At 42.9% G+C, this 24,162-nt stretch overlaps 1 protein-coding gene across 2 annotated transcripts in view; it reads left to right on the top strand.

Annotated features, from left to right (window-relative positions):
- ESR2 (estrogen receptor 2) overlaps positions 1 to 24,162 on the top strand; it is a 79,729-nt gene that overhangs the window by 13,883 nt on the left and 41,684 nt on the right. Inside the window, exons 2-3 of one of the 2 annotated variants that reach the window (XM_089687467.1) lie at positions 6,994 to 7,090; positions 15,832 to 16,304. In XM_089687467.1, coding sequence (XP_089543593.1) covers positions 15,883 to 16,304 — 422 coding nt within the window. In that variant the 5' untranslated portion in view covers positions 6,994 to 7,090; positions 15,832 to 15,882. The remainder of the gene's footprint in view (positions 1 to 6,993; positions 7,091 to 15,831; positions 16,305 to 24,162) is intronic. The other variant, XM_089687468.1, reaches the window with a different exon arrangement.

Here is a 24,162-nt window from a genome sequence, read left to right as displayed (position 1 = left end):
ACCTGTGCTTTCAGCTTGCTGTTCGTTTGGGCCATCTCAGCTCCCCCCTTGATGGAAGGGGGGGTGTTCTGGAGTCCTTTTCCATCTTCCTAGCCCAGCGCAGGAGTGGGCCGGTTGAAATCTGCCTCTTTAGACTCAGGGGAACGGAGCTGGCGACCGTTACAGGCGTGCTGCTTCCAAGTGGTCCTGTTCGCAGTGGGTCCTGGTGGCAGGTGACATCATGTCCGGTGGAGGTGGTATTTTGATGGGGCGCAGGTGGCGAAAGAAGAAAGGGTGAACCCCAGCTGATATACATTTCCAGTCCTCTCAGCAGCGAGGAGACTGGGAAAATTTGAAAATTCAGCCTGTGGATACCGCTGTGCCCTCTGTTATTATGGAGCCTGTGGAACCTGCGGCACTGGCAGGAGCAGGAGCCACAAACACCAGGTAGGACAGGGGCAAAGGCTCCTGTTATTTTTTTTATACCTTTGAGTTGTATTTCCCTCCTTCCTTTTCCCTGTTTTTTTTACTGGGGTCTAGAGGAGCCCGCACTGCACTCTTAAGGTTACCTCTCTGCGGAGTGTAGTAGGGTGGCTGGTAGTAAACCTGTGGCTGTTTGATGGGCGTTTTTTCTGTTTGGGGATTATACTTTTCTCTGGGTCATATTTTTATGGTTTCTTTTGTCTGTCATTTATGTTTTGACAGGCTAAAGCCATTGAGAAAAGCAGACGCTCTCCTCCCCCTACCAAGAGAAAAACAACCCTCGTGTAAAACCACCCTGAGGGATTCCTTAGTTAAGCAGGAATCCTCTTCATAGTGCACTGAGCTTCTCTCTTCTTTGAAGCAGCTTCCAGGGACTTTTTAGTCCTTCCTCTCTTTTCTGGACAAGTATCTTGCACAGCAATCCAGCATACTAGGCCATCCAGTCCTCTGTCGTTCACCTCAGCTTAAAGGGAGGCTAGTGACTCTGAGGAAGAGAGAGAGGATATATCTAACTCTCTGAAGGGCACGGATCAGGGGGAGAGAGAGATTGAGAAGAGCTCTTCTAGATACAAGTTGTCCCTGGAAGATGTGGATGATTTGTTGAAGACAATTTATGATAACTTGGATATTCAGGACGATAAGGTCCAGTTATCAATGCACGATAGGATGTATCAAGGCCTTGTTGAGGTTAAACGGCAGGTTTTTCCGATACACAAAGTGCTTTCAGAGGCTGTTAAGAAAGAATGGAAAAACCCAGAGAGGGCTCTTTTTTTTCTCTAAATCACTTAAAAGAAGATTCCCTTTTGAGAAAGATAAATCTCAGGTCTGGAACCAAAAGCCTAGATTAGATGCAGCTTTTTCTCAAGTTTCAAGACATACAGATCTATCATTTGAGGACATGGGCATTTTAAATAATGCCATGGATAAAAGGGCACATTCTCTGTTAAAAAGATGTGGGACTTTATTCTAACTATTCTCAAGCTAGCTATGGCTTCAACGGTCATGCCCAGAAACCTTGAGCACTGGCTACAGCAGTTGAAAGAGCATATAGAGTCTGGAAACCTTGTGAGGAACTCTTGGAAGCTTTCACAATGCTTTTTAAAATTGTGGGTTATATGGTAGCTGCATCTGCAGAATTTGTCAGAATTTCTGCCTTGGTGAATTCAGCCTGGTGTGCTTTGTGGTTGAAGACATTGTCTGGGAATTCAGCTTCAAGACTAGAGCTTTGTGGTATTCCTGTATTAGGAGTCTTTTATCTGGTCCAGATTTGGACACAGTTTTAGATTGTACAGCGGATAAGAAAAAGGCCTTTCCAGCTAAGAAAAAGAAAGCTCCTTATGGGAAAAAGAATTTTAATCCTTTTCAGCAGGCCTAAGATGCTATGGAGTCAGGCAACAAAAAGCCCTGGAACACTCAGAAGGGCAGAGGCAAAACAGGAGTTTTGTTTAGGCCTCTGGAACCTTCAACAAAAAGCCAATGATGGTTTTTGGGGAGTGGGAGGAAGACTGCATTGTTTCCTTCCACAATGGGAGAAAGTGAGGTCCCATCTGTTTGTTCGAAACATCATACCCCAAGGCTACAATCGGGAGTTTTTGGGAGTTCCACTGAGCAGGCTTTTTGTAACCCATCTGTCCTGTTTTCAAGAAAAATCCCTGGCGATGATGTCTCTTTTACAGGAGCTGATACAAAAGGAGGTTTTAATCCCAGTTCCCCAAGGACAAGATTTTCTCATGTTTTTATGGTCAGAAAACCTTCGAGAAAATGTTGGTTAATTCTGCACCTTAAATTGCTAAACAAATCTATCCATTACAAGAGGTTTCGCATGGATACGATATTTTCAGTGAGAAAACCTCTTACTGTGGGGTGCATCCATAGACCTGAAAGATGCATACTTGTACAACATGTCGCTAAAAGCTCACAAAGATTCCTTCGGCTGGCTGTCAGGATGGGGGACACGATATTTCATCTTCAGTTCGCAGCCATTCCTTTTGGGCTGTCCTCAGCTCCGAGAATCTTCACAAAGGTCTTGGAGGAAACTTTGGCTTCCCTGAGGATGCAAGGAATATCGATCATTCTGTATTTGGACGATCTCCTGCTGTTTGCAGCTTCCATAGAACAATTGAAGATCAACCTGCAAACAACAGAGGAGCACCTGGAAAGATTAGGGTGGCTTCTGAACAGGGAAAAATCGAATCTGGTTCCTGGCCAAGTGATAAAGTTTTTAGGGTACACTATAGATTCAGTGCAAGGAAAAAATTTTCTTCCAGCTGAAAAGATAGTGAGATTCAGGAGGCAGTAAAACAAAAGTATAGACAAGCATGTCAATTACAGTTCGGACAGCCATGTCATCATTGGGTCTCCTCACAGCCTCTGTTCCGGCAGTTCAATGGGCCCGTCTCCATTCATGGGATCTTCAGCAAAACATCTTACAGAATTGAAGTCATTGGGAATCTCTGGAAAAACCTTTTCACACTCTCCAGGCGTTCCAAGAGAAAACTATGGGGGTGGTGGGATCAGACAAATCTGATGAAAGGCTTGCTAAGGATGTTCCCGGTCACAAGATGACTAACAACAGATGCAAGTTCTTGGGGCTGGGGTGCTCAACTCATGGGTCAAGTTGCCCAGGGGTCCTGGTCAACGCAGGAAGCCAGGAGGTCCTCCAACTGGAGGGAATTGAAGGTGGTCCTGTTGGGACTTCTATCCTTTCAGGAGTTCAGCAAAGGACAGCACATTCAAGTTCAATCAGACAATGCTTCCACAGTAGCCTACGATCACAGCAGGGGGCACCAGAAAAGTTAATTTCTACTTTGTTGATTAGTAGGAAAAAAGTGACAAGAGCGATATATCTTAAAACTTGGAAATGTTTTATTCCCTGGTGTACGGCTAAAGGTTTTCAGCCACAAAAAGTTGCTTCTGTCCCCAAATTTCTTCATGACACAACGGAGAAAGGATTGGCGGCCAGTACCCTGAAGGCACAGGTAGCAGTGTTAACAGTTTTTCTAGTTAGGTCCCTATCCAGGGATCCGTTAATCGTAAGGTTTTTTAAGACTCTGGCCAGATCAAGGCCAGTACCTTTAAGGTGTTTTCCTAAATGGGATTTGTCTGTGGTTCTACAGGGCCTGACTAAAAGACCATTTGAACCATTGGAGGATGCTTCAATCAAAGATTGGACCTTTAAAACAGTTTTGCTAGTAACAGTGACTTCAGCTCGTAGAGTTAGTGAGCTGCAGGCTTTTTCAATTTCTGAACCTTTTCTGATGATTTTTCCGGTCGTATTGTTTTGAGAAGAGATCCAGAGTTTTTACCTAAAGTTTTGTCCTCTTTTCACTGGTCTCAAGAGGTAGTTCTTCCCACTTTCTGCCTGTCTCCTTCTTGGGACAGATTTTCGATACCTTGGATGTAAGAAAATGCCTATTGCAATATTTGGAAATCACCAAGGACTTGAGAAGAACTAATTTCCTGTTTGTACTTTATGCAGGAACATGTTGGGGGTTGGGTGCTTCTAAAAGTACTATATGAAGATGGCTTAGATTGGCCATTAAGGAATCTTATGTGGCCTCTGGCACGGAGGTACCAGAAGGTATTGTGGCTCATTCAACCCAAGCAGTGGCTACATCCTGGGCAGAATGGGCAGGCGCTTCTCCTGAGCAGATCTGCAAAGCAGCTACGTGGACAAGTTATTCTATTTTCATCCAGCATTATAGGATGAATTTACTTTCGGCCATGGAGCAATCTTTTGGCAGGAAGGTCCTACATGCACTGGTTCCACCCTAGAGTAAGTAATCGTATATCCTCTCCAGGTGCTGTTCTGAAAGACGATTTGGGAAAACCTTAGTTAGACTTACAGGTAACTGTGTTTCTAGGAGTCTTTCAGGACAGCAACTACTACTCTCCCTTATTTGTGGTTTGGTTTTATATTGTTTATGTTCTATTTTGGCAATTACTCTGTTATGACTGAGGCCATGGTGGAAGTGTCCAGCTTTTAAAGATTGAGACTGCAGTGTTTCCTGGGTAAATGGATGGAGTCATGCTCCCTAGGTGCTGTCCTGAAAGATTCCTAGAAATACCATTACCAGTAAGTCTAACTGAGGTTTTTGCTCTCCTTTTATATGCTTTTTTTCCCCAAAGTCTTTTGGGCCAGTCACATGACATGATGAGACCTCTTCCTTTTTGTTTCCTAATGATGCAGAAAGCACAGGTCTCTTTGTCAGCAGAAGACACCTAAGAGGTGGTCCCTGCACTGACAGGAAGAGGGTTGCATATATACAGTATCTCACAGAAGTGAGTACACTCCTGACATTTTTGTAAATATTGTATTATATATTTTGATGTGACAACACTGAAGAAATGACACTTTGCTACAATGTAAATTAGAGAGTGTACAGTTTGTATAACAGTGTAAATTTGCTGTGTCCTCAAAATAACTCAACACACAGCTATTAATGTCTAAATTGCTGGCAACAAAAGTGTGTACACCCCTAAGGGAAAATGTCCAAATTGAGCCCAATTAGCCATTTTCCCTCCCCAATGTAATGTGACTCGTTAGTGTTACAATATGTCTCAGGTGTGAATGGGGAGCAGGTGTGTTAAATTTGGTGTTATCGCTCTCACTCTCTCATACTGGTCACTGGAAGTTCAACATGGCACCTCATGGCAAAGAACTCTTTGAGGATCTGAAAAAAAGAATTGTTGCTCTAAATAAAGATGGCCTAGGCTATAAGAAGATTGCCAAGACACTGAAACTGAGCTGCAGCACAGTGACCAAGACCATACAGAGGTTTAACAGGACAGGCCTTGCCATGGTCGACTAAAGAAGTTGAGTGCAGAGGTTGTCTTTGGGAAATAGACATATGAGTGCTTCCAGCATTGCTGCAGAGGTTGAATGGGTGGGGGTCAGCCTGTCAGTACTCAGACCATATGCCGCACAGTACATCAAATTGGTTTGCATGGCTGTTGGCCCAGAAGGAAGCACTAAAGATGATGCACAAGAAAGCCTGAAAAACAGTTTGCTGAAGAAAAGCAGACTAAGGACATGGATTACTGGAACCATGTCCTGTGGTCTGATGAGACAAAGATAAACTTATTTGGTTCAGATGGTGTCAAATGTGTGTGGCGGCAACCAGGTGAGGAGTACAAAGACAAGTGTCCTGCTTACAGTCAAGGTCAAGCATGGTGGTGGGAGTGTCATGGTCTGGGGCTGCATGAGTGCTACTGGCACTGGGGAGCTACAGTTCATTGAGGGAACCATGAATGCCAACATGTACTGTGACATACTGAGGCAGAGCATGATCCCCTCCCTGAGACTGGGCCGCAGGGCAGTATTTCAACATGTTAACGACCCCAAATACACCTCCAAGATGACCACTGCCTTGCTAAAGAAGCTGAGGGTAAAGGTGATGGACTGGCCAAGCATGTCTCCATACCTAAACCCTATTGAGCATCTGTGGGGCATCCTCAAATGGAAGGTGGAGGACAGCAAGGTCTCTAATATCCACCAGCTCCATGATGTTGTCATGGAGGAGTGGAAGAGGACTCCAGTGGCAACCTGTGAAGCTCTGGTGAACTTCATGCCCAAGAAGGGTAAGGCAATGCTGGAAAATAATGGTGGCCACACAAAATATTGACACTTTGGGTGAAATTTGGACATTTTCACTTAAGGGTGTACTCACGTTTGTTGCCAGCGGTTTAGACATTAATGGCTGTGTTGAATTATTTTGAGGGGACAGTACATTTACACTGTTATACAAGCTGTACACTCACTACTTTACATTGTAGCAAAGTGTAATTTCTTCAGTGTTGTCACATGAAAAGATATAATAAAATATTTACACAAATGTGAGGGGTGGACTCACTTCTGTGAGATACTGTGTGTATATATAATGTATATGGATTTGCAGTTGTATCCAAGTGTGTGTGGTGTTTACGTTTGGAAACAGTGGAAAAGTGGGAAAACCAAGAGCTGAGGATTCGTGTATATATAGACCACAGAGAGCATGAAACTAACATCCAGGAATCCAAACTTTTTAATGATAAAATTTCTTCATATCATAAAAAAGCCAAAGTGGTTTGGTAGTCTGTTTGGCCTTTGACACACATTGGATTTTTTTCTGGTATGAATCAATCTTTTTATTCAAAACTTTTTAAGGTTACATTTTATCGTCTGTGTGCCATTGTGGATATTTCCCCTCACTTCCTGTCCAAGAGATACAACAGGAAATAGGAGGAATTCTCCTAAACTGTAGGGAATTCTTCCCTTAGATTTTTTTCCCTGAAACATGTACCTGCATTGGAAGATTTCCTCCCACCTCTTAACATTTTGGATTCCTTTAAATTTCTTTCTCAGTGACCAATAGCCATGAGTACAAACAGAGGGGTGAATCTTCCCAATGGCTACACAGACTGCAATAAAACTGGACAGAAGGTCTGGACAGAGATGCACTTTAAGTACTTTTAAGTCACTGATCCTAGGCAGGCTTGTTTATAAAAAAATTCAGAGTGAAATCAGGATGCTAATCTGCATTCTTGTTCCAGGTCCAGTTGATCAGCATGACAACCAAGAGACTAGTGTTTTCAAAAGGAGGGGCCAGCAGTGGCAACCTCAGTATTTCTTCTGTACAGTTTTTATAAGGTAAGAGCAGATAGTGCGACTTTTTTATCTTTCTTTTTTTTTTCTTAAATTAAAGAAATCCTCTGTATTGTGAGTAAATACACCATATTGCCAAAAGTATTGGGACGCCTGCCTTTACACTCACATAAACTTTAATGAAATACCAATCCATAGGGTTCAATATTGAGTTGGCTATAACAGCTTCAACTCTTCTGGGAAGGCTGTCCACAAGGTTTTGGAGTGTGTCTATGGGAATGTTTGACCATTCTTCTAGAAGCGCATTTGTGAGGTCAGGCACTAATGTTGGACAAGAAGGCCTGGCTCTCAGTCTCCATTGTAATTCATCCCAAAGGTGTTCTATCGAGTCTGAGATCAGGACTCTGTGCAGGCCAGTCAAGTTCCTCCACCCCAACTCGCTCATCCATGTCTTTATGGACCTTGCTTTGTGCACTGGTGCTCAGTCATGTTGGAAACTTCCCACAAAGTTGGGAGTATGAAATTGTCTAAAATGTCTTGGTATGCTGATGCCTTAAGAAATCCCTTCACTTGAACTAAGCAGCCAAGCACAACCCCTGATAAAGAACCCCACACCATAATCCCCCCTCCACAAAACTTTACACTTGGCACAATGCAGTCAGGCAAGTATCGTTCTCCTGGCAACTGCCAAACCCAGACATGTCTATCAGAGTGCCAGACAGAGAATCGTGATTTATTACTCCAGAGAACACATTTCCACTGCTCTAGAGTTCAGTGGCAGTGTGCTTTACACCACTGCATCCAACGCTTTGCATTGCACTTGGTGGTTGTCAGGGATGCGGGTGTGACCAGAGATGGGTGTACTGACACAGGGAAACGCTGGCTTCAGATATGGTATAAATAAGACAATTTATTAAGACTAACAATACAAATATAAACGCAGTGCACCAAACCCCAAGCTAACACAAATACATACAACAAGGTGAAACAAACCCAAACCTAAACTGATACAGATACACAGGTACATACACATATAGAGCACAACGTAATCAGGCAGGCCGGGTCGATAACTATCGGGCAGGTAGGTACAGGAGGAGCAGGCGGAGAGAATGGTCAGGGTCACAAGCCAGGATTAAAACAGGAGAAGTCAGCAGAGGTCAGGATCAGGCAGGGTCAGCAACAAGTCAGGCAGAAACAGGAACAGGAATGCAGGTTACAAGGTACAGGGGCCCATGGAAAAACACACACCAAGGCCCAGACTGCAGGTCTGGCCATCCCTTAAATACATCACCTGCAATCAGCCCCAGGTGATGGCTAATTGCCGAAGTGAACCTCTGGTTGTTGAGAGCACCCGCTGGCCAGCCCTGGTACTGCAGCCCACAAGGCAGGTGAGTACCACCACTATTGGCAAGTCCATTCCTGACAGTGGTGAAAGGCTTGGATGCAGCTACTCAGCCATGGAAACCCTTTCCATGAAGCTCTCTACACAATGTTGTTGTGCTACTCTGAAGGCCACATGACGTTTTGAGGTCTTTAGCTATTGACTCTGCAGACAGTTGGTGACTTCTGTGCACTGTGCGCTTCAGAATGCGTTGACCCCGCTCTGTCATTTTACGTGGTCTACTACTTGGTGGCTGAGTTGCTGTTGTTCCCAGTTGCTTCCACTTTGTTATAATACCACTAACAGTTGACTGTGGAATATTTAGTAACAAGGAAAATTCAAGGATTGACCTTTTGCACAGCAACCTATCACAGTACCACTGAGCTTCTGAGAGCGACCCATTCTTTTACAAATGTTTGTAGAAGCAGTCTGCATGCTTAGGTGATGATTTTATATTCCTGTGGCCATGGAGGTGATTGGAACACCTGAATCCAATGATTTGGAGGGCTGGTCCAATACTTTTGGCAATATAGTGTATGTGTAGGGAAACACATACAGTATTTACTTATTACATATATGGCCTGTGCTTATAATGTAATAGTGCTCTATAGTGATTGTGCTTTTACTATCTGTTCTTTATGTGCTTCCTGTGATCTACATGTGCTGTGAAAATGTGTGTTCTGTGTGTACTGTGATTGATGGTGCTTTTAGCAGACTCTGGTTCACTCAGAAAACTGGTTCACTCAGATTGTGGTCCAGATGTACATAGTGGCCATGCAGCTTCTGAGAAGCTGCATTGTGTGTGCTCTGCCTGTAGGTGCGCTCTCGCTGAGAATGTGCGCCGTGTGTGCTCTGCCTGTAGGTGCGCTCTCGCTGAGAATGTGCGCCGTGTGTGCTCTGCCTGTAGGTGCGCTCTCGCTGAGAATGTGCGCCGTGTGTGCTCTGCCTGTAGGTGCGCTCTCGCTGAGAATGTGCGCCGTGTGTGCTCTGCCTGTAGGTGCGCTCTCGCTGAGAATGTGCGCCGGGTGTGCTCTGCCTGTAGGTGCACTCTCGCTGAGAATGTGCGCCGGGTGTGCTCTGCCTGTAGGTGCACTCTCGCTGAGAATGTGCGCCGTGTGTGCTCTGCCTGTAGGTGCGCTCTCGCTGAGTATGTGCGTAGTGTGTGCTCTGCCTGTAGGTGTGCTCTCGCTGAGTATGTGCGTAGTGTGTGCTCTGCCTGTAGGTGCGCTCTGACTTAGAATATGTGCTGTGCTCTGTCTGTAGGTGTGCTATGACTGTATGTGTGCATTGGGTGTGCTCTATCTGTAGGTGTGCTGTGACAGGGAATGTGCTCTGTGTGCTCTCACTATGAATACGCAATGCATGTTCTCTATCTGTAGGTGTGCTCTGACTGTAAATGTGCATTGTGTGTGCTCTATCTATAGAATGTGCACTGTGGGGGTTATTTATTAAAACTGCATGGTGGAGAAACTGGTGCAGCTCTGCATAGAAACCAATCAGCTTCCAGATTTTATTGTCAAAGCTTAATTTAACAAGCTGAAGTTAGAAGCTGATTGGCTACCATTCACAGCTGCACCAGTACCCCAATTTTTTTAAATCTCCCCCATTGCGTGCTCTATCTGTAGGTGTGCTCTCACTGAGAATGTGCATTGCATATGCTCTGTAGTTGTGCTGTGACTGAGAAGGTGCACTGTGTGTACTCAAAACCCTCCAGTCCTAGTAGGACAACCCATATATTAGCTAGTTTTTTTCGTTCAGCTTGCAAGTTGAACAAAAAAAAACTGACCTGATTTCCCCATCCATTCAAGGTGGATGAGGGAATCCTCTCCATTGTGTCTATGAATTCTGAAAACAGGAAGACTCCCCCACCCGATCAAACATGTAAGCTATAGATTAGGCCAGCACTATACTGTAGATAAGTAGATTGACTTCTCCTTAACCACAGTGGTCACACATGGATCAAAATGTAATCCCTGCTGAAACAGCTGAATTTAGATCCATGTATGGGCAGCTTAACGGGAAGGGCTCTTTTATGAGTTTATTTATTTTTAGGAACATACATAACCAATTTTTTGAAATGACAATGTCAGTATAATTAAAATTTTTAACAGGCCTACTTATGAATTGTTCAGGTCTTCATATTGATTCTGTTTAAAGTAGTTGGATTGATCTATATTTCCTTTCTGCAAAATTAAACATAAAACACACACTCCATTAGCTTCAGTCCCGAAATGGTGAAGGTATGTGGGTATTAGCTCAGATATGCTTGTCTAGTCTAATGGTAGCACTCAGAGACGATTACACTAAAACATAACCTTTTATTCTAACATAAAACTGAAGAATACCTATCTTTGATTATTTTCCATTTTACTTTACTGTTGTTTTTGTTTGCAGAGGTTCTAAAAATAATTTCTGATTTTGGACAGCACTTGCCTATCTAGTTCATGGCATTTTAGATGTAGACATGAAAAGTACATAATAAAATAGACTTGTATGCTTTTAATAATAATAATAATAATTATTATTATTATTATTATTAATTCAATCAGTTCTGAAATTTGTAGAAGCTATTGACTAGAAGAAGGATCATTTTTATAATGTGAAAAGGGGATTTTGAAGTCATTCAATTGGGATTTAAGAAACCAGTTTAAAATGAAAACCTAATACAAGCTGCTAGTATATCAGTAGTGGCTAGTGGGTAATCTTTAACTGACATCCTGTTAACCTGGAACAGGATTACCAGTATTGTAATTGCAGTCTGCACTCCCTGGACCAAAGCAGCTACAGTCTGTGCAGGTAAGTGTTCCAGCGTGCTGCGTTAGGGATTTGGAGTGTTATCTTATCTTGTACAGTTCTCCTGTATGGCACTGCCCAGAGTCTATTCTCCTGCTTAGGGCTGAGTAATTTTGGGGACATTGATTTCTCTATTGGCAATACCCCCCAAAAAGAGAAAATTCTCATTATCGGTCATTGAGCTGCTTGGGTAGAATTTGCTTGGGAAAAACAATGTCTTTCCTTATATAGAGTGTGTATTTTTGTTTTTGCTTTTTTTTTTGGCTGGATGGTGTATTTAGAGTAGTTTAGTTTTTTTCATTCTAGTGGATTTGTGTTTTTTCTTTTAGCCTTTGATTATTATGTGTGTACTTTCACCTTTTTATTTTACTTTTTTGCTAAGTGTTTTTTTCATTCTGTAAAATAATGAAAGCTCAAGAACAGGTCCTGGATAGATTCAATGGGCTTTTGTAACCCTCAGGAGCCATTTAAAGCCCAATGAAAACCACCAAAAACACTCTTGGTTTAGCCTTGCCAATTTATTCCAATGCATTATGGCAAAATTTTGATAAAATCTCACAATTTGCTTAGTTTCGCTCATCCCTACTCCTAGTTCAATATATTTTCACAAACCCAAGTTAGATGGTTTGGTGAGTGATTACTAATTCTTGACTTCACTAGAGGTTGTCTTATTGTTCCCCTTAAGTTCAAAATATGAAATTTTGCCAAGTCTATGACTATCAGTAATAAATAGCGACCACATCCCAAAAACTGTACCAAAGAAAAAAGGAAGTGAAGGGTGGGACTCTCTAGGTACCAAACAACACCATTAAGATAAAAAGGTACAACATTTATTGGACAAGATTACAAATTATACATAACATTTATAATGGACCAGTTTGAAGTATATTATAACTACGGTACATAGATGAGTCGATTGTGTTCCATCTGTTGAGAGGTTTTCAGCTGGATTTCAGCTCTTAACGAGCCTTCATCAGGAGAAAGATAATGGTCTAAGATGAAAACACATATGGATAAACACCACATTTAAACATAAACAATAAGGCCATTCATATACCATAGGCCACTTATGCATACCCCAAAAAAGCACACATAGAAAGATGCATGTCCTATATGGCAGACCTCCAATGGAATCGGGTAAAATGCAAGGAGGATAAACCCAGCCAGTTGGCACAAAGGGTAGAGGCTACAAGCCTTAACAAAAGGAGATATAGTAGTAATACTGTGGAAACTAATAGAGGACCCTATACTGAAAATACAATAGCAACATCATAAAGAACTACATTGGTTACCTACCAGAATCAGCGTGTGATGAATATTAACTTTAAGGATCCTATAAATGATGGATATGCACCAATCCCAGTGCTTCAAACACCCAGAAAGATCAATAGGCAGGGTCCCACAGAGCAAAGTCTAAACAGGAAACACAATCATTGACCAAGAGACCCCCAACAGGCCCATAAGTTTGAAAATTAATTATGGTGGTGTTTTCATACCTACCAAAACAGGATGTCACAAGATGTAACTCCATGGGTCACCAAGACGTTCATAGAATGTCAGACTGAATAATTGATAGCAATTATTCAGTCTGCTCAGAATAATTGCTACAATATTGGTAGTCAAGTTTAGGTATACCCAAACCCCCCTCTTCTGTAGCCGTCCATATAAATGCTTAGAGACAAAGTATCCTTGGTGCTATTCGTAGCCTATCAAATGTTTGGTTTCTTTCAGAACTGCAGTTTGGAAGTTGTATGTTAACTTTGATTGGGTCAATGTGTAGGCAGGTGCATGTCTACTTTCTCCAGCGTAGGTGGCGCTTGTCTGAAGTGGTACTGCAGCTTAAGGGCAAGTCTAGGGAATATTGATTTATCTATGGTTTTCTTGGTTCCCTGGAGCATCATTCCGGTTGGCTGCCCTGCATCCAAGTGACCTTGGAGGCCATCTTGGGTCACACAGAGACATTTTAAGTCCCTACCTCTAAGTTTTGTCGTACATTTGCAAAGTAAGTAGTGTAAGGAAAGTATACCTATCTGTCAAGGACAGCACTAGTGCTAGGGAGAGGATCCAGAGGAGTAGGGAAAGAATAGGGTCTACATCTGCACTTCCGAAAGCTCCCTCTTGGGTGGGTCCAGCCAGGCTGCACTTCACCTCCCTTAACAAGCGCTGTCTTCAGTTTGGGCCTACTACCACTGACTCTCCACTGCATTGACTGTAAGTTTCCAATTGGGTGAGCTCCCCTCTGTGCTGTTGAACTATTTACACTGTTTACTGCACGCTGGGCCTCTGTGTGATAACTGCTGCTCCACCACAGTGCACCTACCTAGCAAATGCCATCCTCTGAATTTCAAATTATTATCATACAGGATTCAATAAAGTTCCTATGACTAGAAAACTATAAGCTGCAATCTAAAACTGCAATAAAGGACAAAAAAATTATGCACAAGTGTTCTGAAACATTTGATTATTCTAGTTTTTCTAACCTCACACATCTCTGGTTATTTGCAAATCAGCTAATCTATTTTATTGGCACCACAAACTAGGCAATCAAGTCAAGTTAGCTTTTGAAAACGGGGACACATTTATTTAAAATAAAAGCTCTCCAAGAGCAGTTGATTTTCTTTTTATAAATATTCTGTGTTTATCTCAGAAAAGGCATTACAAACTGAACATTAACACAGGCACTGTAGGAACACAACTGAGATCTCCCAAGCCCCTTCTGAGCCTACATCCATACCTATTTGTGAGCCATGCTGTGCTCAATTCCTTGAATCCCCTTCCCCTGTGTTGTCAAAATGTTTGAAAGAATAGTCAGATGTAAAAAAAGTTTGTTGATCTGTATCTAGAACACAAAAATATGACAAGCAGTTAGTAGTATTGTACATTCAATGACAATGAGGCCACAACAAATACTTTGGAAATGTTTGAAGTTTAAACTAAAAAAATAACATGATATGATACAGTCTGTCACTAGCAATAACTCAGCAGTTTTTGTTTTTTTAGTCCCTCCAATAACATACATAGTTTTATTACCTTTTCACCATAACAAGAGATCTCTTGATTTTTCACGTCTTGTAATAGGGTGAAAACGCTGACCTTCTGCAGCGAAATAAAGGCAGTGTTGTCACCCTGTGGACAAAGTAGTCTTTGATGGACTTTTAGCTTTTGGTGGACTTTCAGGTTCAAAGAATAAAAGCATGCAAATGTGGAGAAAACTATAACTAAAGGTCTGTGGAATAAAAAAGTAATTCATAATATAAATTCAGTAATTATACACATACAGTTACCACAATAAAACATTTTTTCATTATAGTGATCCTTTAGGCAGGGCTGGATTTCTGCATAGACCAGACAGGGTGGCAGGGCTACCACATCATGATCCTGACTATCATACATTCCAGAATTTCTGTGTAGAAAGGTTCCAAACGTCTGCCACACATTCCAGTGCAGTCCTCATTGATGTCCCAGCATACTTTGTTTTTTGTTCGTAGAATAATCCTCTGTACTGTGTACTTATTATTTCTCTATTCTGGATCCAAATGTCTGTAGGGTGACAGTTTTCCTTATCTTTTAGTCATTTTTAGGTTAGGTTCCCACTTGAGCAGGTGGTTGTGGCAATGGGAATTGCAGATGTTCCCGCACCCACAACGACCCACAGCCAAATTGCGCTGCTCTACAGAGACATGTGGGGCTGCCAATGATTCTTAATGGCACCCCCACACATCTAAACCCATAGCGTGTTCGCGGGAACCGCAGGGAAATCACATGGTGTGGCTGCGTTTTTAAAATGGTGCAGAAATTTCAAATTAAGGGGCTGCCGTACCTGTGCAAACGTGGGCTACCAACTTGCTCAAGTGTGACCCTAGCCTAATTTTAGATGTACCTATGCAGAGTGGGTAAATTATGTTTTTCAGCCTCTGTCTCTCTCCACCGCTTGAATGTGGCCACTAAATATCAGAACTGGATGGAAAAAGTCCAAATCCTTTAACAGGTAGAACTGATCCCATCTGTGTATTTAGCTGTTTGCCTGGAGTTCAGCTTTAAAGCCTCTCTCTCTGGGGTTACAATTTGTGGTAAAACCCCCCCCCCCCACAAAGTATTGACCTATCTCTTATTTTTCTCTTGGATTCTGGTACCTGGATACCTAGGTTTCCCAGGTCTGCTCACCTACAGTGGTCATTATAAGGGGTTTTATATGTAAGAATTTTATTCTATTAAAGGAGAAGTATGGCCAAAGCTCTTTTGGCCATACTTTTACTGTGGGTCACAGGAGTGTACTTAATTCTACACTCCTGTCACCCAGATTCAGCCGACAGCGGGCTAAAGTCCACTGTTGGCTGACATCACTGGGTTGGCCCAGGCTCTGCAGGGATTCTGACAATAATGTCGGGATCCACCCAGATCCCTGACCAGCGGTTCGCTCAGTCACTGCTGTGTGCTCAGAGCAGACCTGAGAACTGAGCAATCATTGGTCTTTGGTCGCTCAGTTCTTGGCATAAAGGCAACAGATGCAGCTTTGGATCCATATCTACATAGGTGAGTATGTATGAATGTATGTTTTCTTTTTTTGTTTGAATCCCGCACATCTCTTAACACAATCTGTCTTCTATCCTAGTGAACTGGAAACAATGACCTTTTGAGAGACAGGATTTAATCTCCAATCAACATGTCAGCATACATGCACAAGGAATTCTGTCAGTTGCAGCCCATGCAGCATAGTGGACATGTGAAGGGCGACATCAAAAATTCTCCTGCCACCTTGGCATCTCCCGAGTACAGTGCCAATCAGAATCTCATGGCAGTAGACCAGAGTCCAGTGTACCTTTCTCCCTATATGGAAAACAGACATGATTATTCCTCTATAGCTTTCTGCAGCCCTTCTGTTATAAACTACAATGTACCGGGAAATTCTAGTGATTCTGAGAGTTCCATCATGAGACAGACTATGAGCCCAAGTTTAATGTGGACAGCTCCAGATCATATGTCCCCGGTGACTTTACATTGCCAGTCCTCACTGTTGTATGCAGAGCCACCCAGGAGCCCATGGTTTGAAGCCAAACCTGAAGAACATGTTCTGCCAATTAACCGGTAAGATCAAGACTTCACATACAAAGGCACAACAAAATCTAATAAAATAAACTTATATATAAAATCTATATATAAAATCGAGCGCAGTGTATAGGTGTAAGTACGGTAGCTGCTTGCACAAAAAGGCACCTCGGGAACCTCCAAAGTAATTGATAAAGAATGAGAGTGCAGCGCTAACCCAAATAGCGATTAAACATATGATAGACCACATATGATAGTGGATCAGTAAAATGTCAGTGTAAGTTCATCAGATGTGCTGAAAATGCATACAGTCTCCAATATGTAAAAAACCAAAAGTAGTGACTTTCAGAAATGATAATAGCCAAATAATGCACTAACCAGATAGCGCATATTAAAGCGCATGGAGCATTTAAGACCTGCCCCTGGTGCTCAGCCACTGTATCACTGGAGCCAGGAGATGTCATCTATAGGGTGACCACTAGATGTCATCTATCCGGATGGAAGCTGAGTCCAGCCACTGTATTAGAGGATCAGGCGGATGTCATCTATAGGGCGACCACTAGATGTCATCCGTTCCAGGAGGAGCTGTGTCATGGATCCAGGGATGTCACTTGCAGATGTGTCATTTGCTCAGCACAGCCCCAGGACTAACAACGGTTCAGCTGCTCATAAACGGCCAGACCAGAGGTACATGTACACAGGTTATAAATAGCTTGGCACTTCCCTAACGCGTATCGTGTGAGTACACATCATCAGTCCCTCTGATGATGTGTACTCACACGATACGCGTTAGGGAAGTGCCAAGCTATTTATATCCTGTGTACATGTACCTCTGGTCTGGCCGTTTATGAGCAGCTGAACCGTTGTTAGTCCTGGGGCTGTGCTGAGCAAAGGACACATCTGCAAGTGACATCCCTGGATCCATGACACAGCTCCTCCTGGAACGGATGACATCTAGTGGTCGCCCTATAGATGACATCCGCCTGATCCTCTAATACAGTGGCTGGACTCAGCTTCCATCCGGATAGATGACATCTAGTGGTCACCCTATAGATGACATCTCCTGGCTCCAGTGATACAGTGGCTGAGCACCAGGGGCAGGTCTTAAATGCTCCATGCGCTTTAATATGCGCTATCTGGTTAGTGCATTATTTGGCTATTATCATTTCTGAAAGTCACTACTTTTGGTTTTTTACATATTGGAGACTGTATGCATTTTCAGCACATCTGATGAACTTACACTGACATTTTACTGATCCACTATCATATGTGGTCTATCATATGTTTAATCGCTATTTGGGTTAGCGCTGCACTCTGCACAACAAAATCTATTGCAGCATATGCAGCTCTTATAGGGTCCAGCAATACAAGGCACCCAAGCAGTGGTGGAAGTCAACAAGTAGGCCCTGTGCAAACGTTATGTTCAGGTCCCCCACACTAAGCTATAGCAATTTCTATTTGAAGTTATGAGGACCACTGAGAGCTGAAACTAACAACCATGTGTCAAAAAATAACCACCATAACGGTAAATAAGACATGAATTATTGTTTGTAAAATTGAGCTTTCTTGGTAAGATAAAAAACCATGTATGGGAAAATTACCATTTCAGTGCAAAAAAAAATCATGTGACAAAATATGACATATCACATAAGCATTCCACATCACACTGCAATAGCAGATCAGCCAACAACAGCAAATTATATCACACTAAAACACACTCTGGAATTCGTGAAGACTGGTGCAGAGCAATTTTGCAAAGTGTCTTTGTGTGTTCTTAAAGTGGAGAAGCATGCGCCAAATTCGTGTATCTGAATACAGCTTGAACTTGAATTTGGCACATGCTGCTCCACTTTTAGAATGCAAAATCTGTCAGCGCCAGTTTCTCTCTGTATGCCAAAAGAGAATTGGTCCTAAGTAACTCCACTTTTGTAAGATACACACTGTCGGTATTTTATATTTAATTTGGTGCATTCAATGCACTGCATTGTATAAGTGGCGCATTTTAAAACAACCTGAATTTAGTGCACGAGTCACTGTTAGAACTGAAAGTGTTGTGGATGCTTCATGAATACATTAAAGTGGAGTTGCAGCCGTTTTAGAGTTTATTAAAAGGCAGTAGCTACAAAAATTGTAGCTGCTGACTTTTAATAAGCACACACACTTATCTGTCCCAGGGACCAGCAATGTTCTCACCTGCGCCGTCCCTTCTCCCCTTCTCTCCTCCATGGCGCCGGCATCTCAACTGTGGGCACCAGGTTGTGACAGCTTGCGGCTTCACAGCCTGGTGCCCACTGTGCATGCGCGAGTCGTGCTGCGCCTCCTAATTGGTCAGGCAGTCTCCTGGGACCTGTAAACGTTTCCAGGAGACTGCGGGAGGAAGGAGGGGGCCGGACTTCTGGCTCACTTTGCCGCAGCGAACTGAGCCGGACGTGGGAGTGTTTATTCCCAACAACTCCACCAATATGCAGCCTACTATTTTTTTACAGCCACCAACAGTGCTCCCCAATATGCAGCCCTTGCAACGCTATTTAGGAGCTTCAGTACTCCAATAAAAGCTCCTCATTTACATTGACCACCAATATAACCAGGGCATTTACATTGACAACCATTGTAACCAGGGCATTTACATTGACAACCAATGTAACCAGGGCATTTACATTGACAACCATTGTAACCAGGGCATTTACATTGACAACCAATGTAACAAGGCAATTTACACAGACCACCAGTGTAACGGGGGCATTTGCACTGAACACCAGTGTAGCGGGGTCATTTACGCTGACCACCTTTCTAACAGGGGAATTTGCTCAGACAACCAGTATAAAAGGGGCATTTACACTGACCACCAATGTACACATTTACACAAATGTCTCTAAACTAATGGTGGTCCATGTATAGTTCAACAAGTCATTGCTTATCAGAGCATTATGATTTTGACTTTTGCCTGGTGACATACAGGGAGGTGGACCAATAGGCAAGGCAGGAGGAGTAGGAACTTGCCTTGTATGTGGGAATGCAGCTCTAGGTACACGCCTTGTAAGTAATGAGAGGCACAAGTAGAGAAGGGGAGTCAGATAACGCTTAAAATTTAACCACTTGCCCTCCAGAGGATTTACCCCCCTTCCTAACCAGGCTATTTTTTGCAATACGGCACTGCGTTACTTTCACTGACAATTGCGCGGTCATGCAATGCTGTACATACATCAAATTTATGTCCTTTTTTCCCACAAATAGAGCTTTCTTTTGGTGGTATTTGATCACCTCTGCGGTTTTTATTTTTTGCGCTATAAACAAAAAACGACCGACAATTTTAAAAAAACAATATTTTTGACTTTTTGCTATAAAACACATCCAATAAAAAATTTAAAAAATCTAATTTCCTCATAAATGTAAGCCAAAATGTATTCTGCTACATGTTTTTGCTGAAAAGAATCCAAATATATGTAAATTAATTGGTTTACATGAAAGTTATAGTGTCTACAAAAGGCGGTATATATACTGGAATTTTTTTATTTTTATTTTTTTTATACTAGTAATGGTGGTAATCACCGACTTATAGCGGTAATGCGACTGGCATTCTGACACTGGGTGGGAACTAACAGCCACTGACATCCCCAATGACACTAACACAGTGATCAGTGCTAATAAAAAGCACTGACACTGTACTAATTACACTGGGCAGAAAGGGGTTAACATCTGGGGTAATCAAAGGGATAACTGTGTGCTATGTGTGTTTTACTGTGTGTGCTGTTTTACTACGGAGCCATGCTGCTTTGTATTTCTCCACTGTGCAGAGAAATACACAGCAGCATGTCCTGGCTGACAGGCGAGAGACCTGTATTGATTACACACAGGTCTCTCCCTTGTCAGCTTACCCTGATGATCTCCAGGTGCCAGCAGGGATTCTCCTGCCGGGACCCGATGATTGACATCTCTGTCAATGGCCCCTTACCCGGAAATACAAATCATGAATATATACGTGATTTTGCGCATCCCTGCCGCCTTGTAGTATAACTTTTACTATAGGGTGGCGGGCAAGCGGCTAAAGGCAAAACTTTTTTGTTTTGGATATAGTGGAGAGCAGGGGCGGACTGACAACTCATGGGGCCCCCCGGGCAATAGAGGACCATGGGGCCCCTGTGTCCTTGCCCACACTCAAAAGAGCCTATAAAAAAGGTACCAGGGGCATTTCATGGGGCCCCCTACTGACCCCAGGCCCTCGGGCAGTGCCCGAATGCTCGAATGGTCAGTCCGCCCCTGGTGGAGAGTGATTAGAACACCTGTCAGTTTTTATTGCTGCCTGTGTTCCCATTAGGGGGAGTCACCCTCTCTATTTGTCCTATTTACCATTAAGATTGAAGGTGAAAGTAAAAGAAAACAGCAAATTTTGGGTTGCCCCCCAGAAATGTAATAGAGGGGAAATATTACAATGGGGACACTAGTTCTGGTGCCCTGGGGAGCCCCAACAGATTCCCCTAATTTCTTCTCCCTTCCTTTTTTGGCTATGGGACAGAAAGTGAAGATAAATCTACCTAATGGGACACTCCCAAATGGAATCTTCCCTTACCCCTGGTTCACATATCTGCGGCTGTGTGGGTTGCGTTTTGCGCGGGCACAAGAGCCCAATCATTTGAATGGACTCCCATGCCCCGGGACACGCAGGGAAGAAGTCCCTGCACTTCTTCGGAAAAAGCAGCCCGCAGAGGAACCTCGGTTCCCAGTACGGTTGCAATTTCCAGTGCGGGCAGCGTGCCATTAGAATTAATGGCACCCGCCCACGGGTCCACATTCTTCTGTGTGGGTGGTGTGGCTGCACAGATTTTTGTGCGGATCTGCAGCAGCACCACCCGCACATATGTGAACCTAGCCATACTCTATCCAAAATGAGCAAAAAAAAGTTTTTCCTATAGTTGTACTTTAAGAGAAAAAAAAAAAAAAAAAGTAGTAAGAGGTAAATAAATGGATAAGAGGCTGTTGGTACAGAGTGGTACAGAGTGTACGGGCACAAAACAGACTGAGATTGGGCATTCTGGTGGGATCAAATTATGAGAAAGCAAGGCAAGGTTTGTGGATACTGAAATGTAAGTTATTTTGTGCATGAATGCTAAAGAAATGAAAAATCTAATCAAAAAAAGCTAAGGGGCTGATTTAAAATGGAAAGTAGATATTGCCATTCCCTCCTCACTATGCACTGCAAATTTACTCCACAATGAGGTCTGCACTCTGCTGGATCCCCCAAATGCAGCATTTTTAAGTAGCTGTGTGGGCATTGTAAGGCCATGCCATAATGGAGCAGTTCTCTGTACTATGTTGGTGAGCTATTGCTGAAGGAAATTTGCCAGCAATTGCTGCTATCTTTGTTCTGTGGCTCTGTATACTGTATGTCCCATCTATAATTCACACTTTTCCAGAGCTATTTACTGCTTTTCCAAGTTGCTGCATTGGGTTTAAAGCAGATCAGTAAAATAAAATACAAAAATCTGAGGTACTGGTCAGTATTTTATGTCTGTAAACAAGTAAATCAAACCCTCCAGAAGCATTCTGGAACTTTTATGCACATATATGCATAGGGTGTTTAGGTGTCTAAACGCAAACACTATACAGACCATACACACACTTTTTACTCAGGAACTTTCTGCAAGCAAGCTCCAGTGTAAATATCAGTGCCATGTGCAAGGAGCCCTAAAGTGGTTGTAAACCCTTACATATACTCAGTGAAGTGACTGATATGATAAACAGATTTGAAACACATCCTCTTACATAGGTTGTACCTGTTTATCTGCAGCCCTCTCTTCTCTACATCCATTCAAAGTGATGAATTTATAACGCTTGTCTGAGAGTTCAGAAAAAAGGGGGAGGAGAGCTGAAATTACACTCTGCAGAGCTCAGTGAGGGGAGCTCTGAGAGCTGATTGGAGGGAAGGGACACCCCCCCCCTCCTTCACACAGATCACAGACTGAAACAGAGCTGAGACTGTCAATCTGCTGGAGCTCCCTCCCCTGTCACCATTTTTCTCTTGGTGTCAGGAAAAATTGTCAGAAGTGACTTTGCTGATATTAGAGGAACGAAGCAGTACACAGAAATGACACTTAGTGCTCTGAATTTAGACAAGTACACACTATAGAGGGATATGCATTGTTCATATTTCATGCCTGAGGTTTACAACCCCATTAAAGCCTAAATCCAGGAATACTACGGCTGGGCAAGCTGGCCAAAACAAAATAAACTTTTCTAATCATGCACAGCTGTCAGCCTTTCTCAACCTTTTAAAAGCAGAGGAACCCTTGAAATATCTTTCCAGTCTCAGGGAACCCCTGCTAAAAAATACTATATCTACAACTCCTGATACTCTAGTCTAGTGTGATGGTCAGAGGTAAGAAGGCTCCTTACACTTGTGGTCATTAAGAAGAATTACACCTTACGGATGACTAAAAATATTGATGGATTCAGTGGGAACCGATCTAAGAGGCAGAAATTGCTCATTGCTCAAGGAACCCCTAGCAACCTCTGGAGAAACCTTTGAGTTCCATAGAACCCTGGTTAAGAAACCTTGGTATAAACTGTATGTAGCATCACTTACATATGTAATGTACAGCTCTGTGTTCAGGCAGTGGCACTGGGACTTCCCATCCTGTTCCCAAAATAAAAACAACTCTTGCTGAGTGCTTCTCAGCCACCTACAGGAGGCCTTTTATTTTATAAATGAATAAAAGGTTTCCTCTGATTGGTTGAAGTGGAGAACCAGAAAATGTCACAATCTGCATCTCAACCAAAGGTAGTCTTGTATTTATTCATAAAAATAATAGGCTTCTGGTTAATGGTTGAGCAGTGTTCAGCCTAACTGAATTTTTTTCCAGGAACAGAATGGAAAGTCACCATACTGTTTCTGGAACATAGCGCTGTATACTGTATGTAGCTAATGCTACATACAGATTTTACATCGATTAGTAAAGGAAATAGTTTGGGCCAGCTTGGTTACACATGGTTCATAGGTAGTGAGAAATTTAATAGAAAACCTTGCATTTCCATTTTCTGTCAACTTTTCTTTGCTATGCTGGCAAGTGGCACATGTGCAGTTCTTGGCATCCTTCTGTAGTGCTACTCTCTTGAGGGCCGCTGTGTTTCTGGATCCCTATAAGATTTTGCACAGCCAGGAAACACTGCATTTTCCACACTTGCATCCACAGTCCGTAAACAGTCCATGAGCTTGCTTTTTGTTAATTTATTAGGGGCTGTAACAGGTTAGGGTAATAGTGGTTATGGAACTCCCAATGTAACTGCATTAATGCACGACAACAACTTCCTTCCTATTTACAGAAACAGATCCTGGACTGTTCTTTTTCTTGAAAGCAGTCAGTCATTATGGATCATTAGCAACAGCCTCTTATGGGCTAGAGATTCACAGCCTCCTAAAAGTTAGCTTAGCTTGTTGCGAACTACATGCAGAGATGTCTCCTATCCCTTGAATAACTGCTTCCAGCTCCACAGCCTGCAGACACTACCAGCCCTCCTGACTGCTCTGAAGATCTCCCAGCACAAGGGTAAAAAATTAAGCACAGTGCTGTCCTTTGAAAGCTTGCTGCATGTGGCAATCTCCCCCCTTGTAAATCTCTGGGTGTGCTGATGTACTCACTCTGTCCTCATTGCTCTCACTACTCCCAAGCCTTGATCCTATTCATGCCGTAATGTTGAATTAATCGTCCTGAGCTAGCCCAGACCTAGGGGACCCCTCCCAGGCCACCCACACCCTCCTCAGCACTCCATATTCCAATACAACCCCCCTGCTGGCCTGACTATCCCTTATTTATGGGTTGGTCTCACCACTCTACCACAGCCTCCAAACCTGGGATTGGGTAGACTCCCATAAACATGCAGATTAGGCTCTACCTCTTCCTCT

This window comes from Staurois parvus, unplaced genomic scaffold, assembly GCF_062004578.1.
Source record: "Staurois parvus isolate SC_StPar_1 unplaced genomic scaffold, SC_StPar_1.0 ptg000426l, whole genome shotgun sequence".
NCBI classification, from domain to species: domain Eukaryota; kingdom Metazoa; phylum Chordata; class Amphibia; order Anura; family Ranidae; genus Staurois; species Staurois parvus.
Note: the sequence above shows the minus strand (reverse complement) of the source record. Positions and strands in the feature narration are given on the sequence as shown.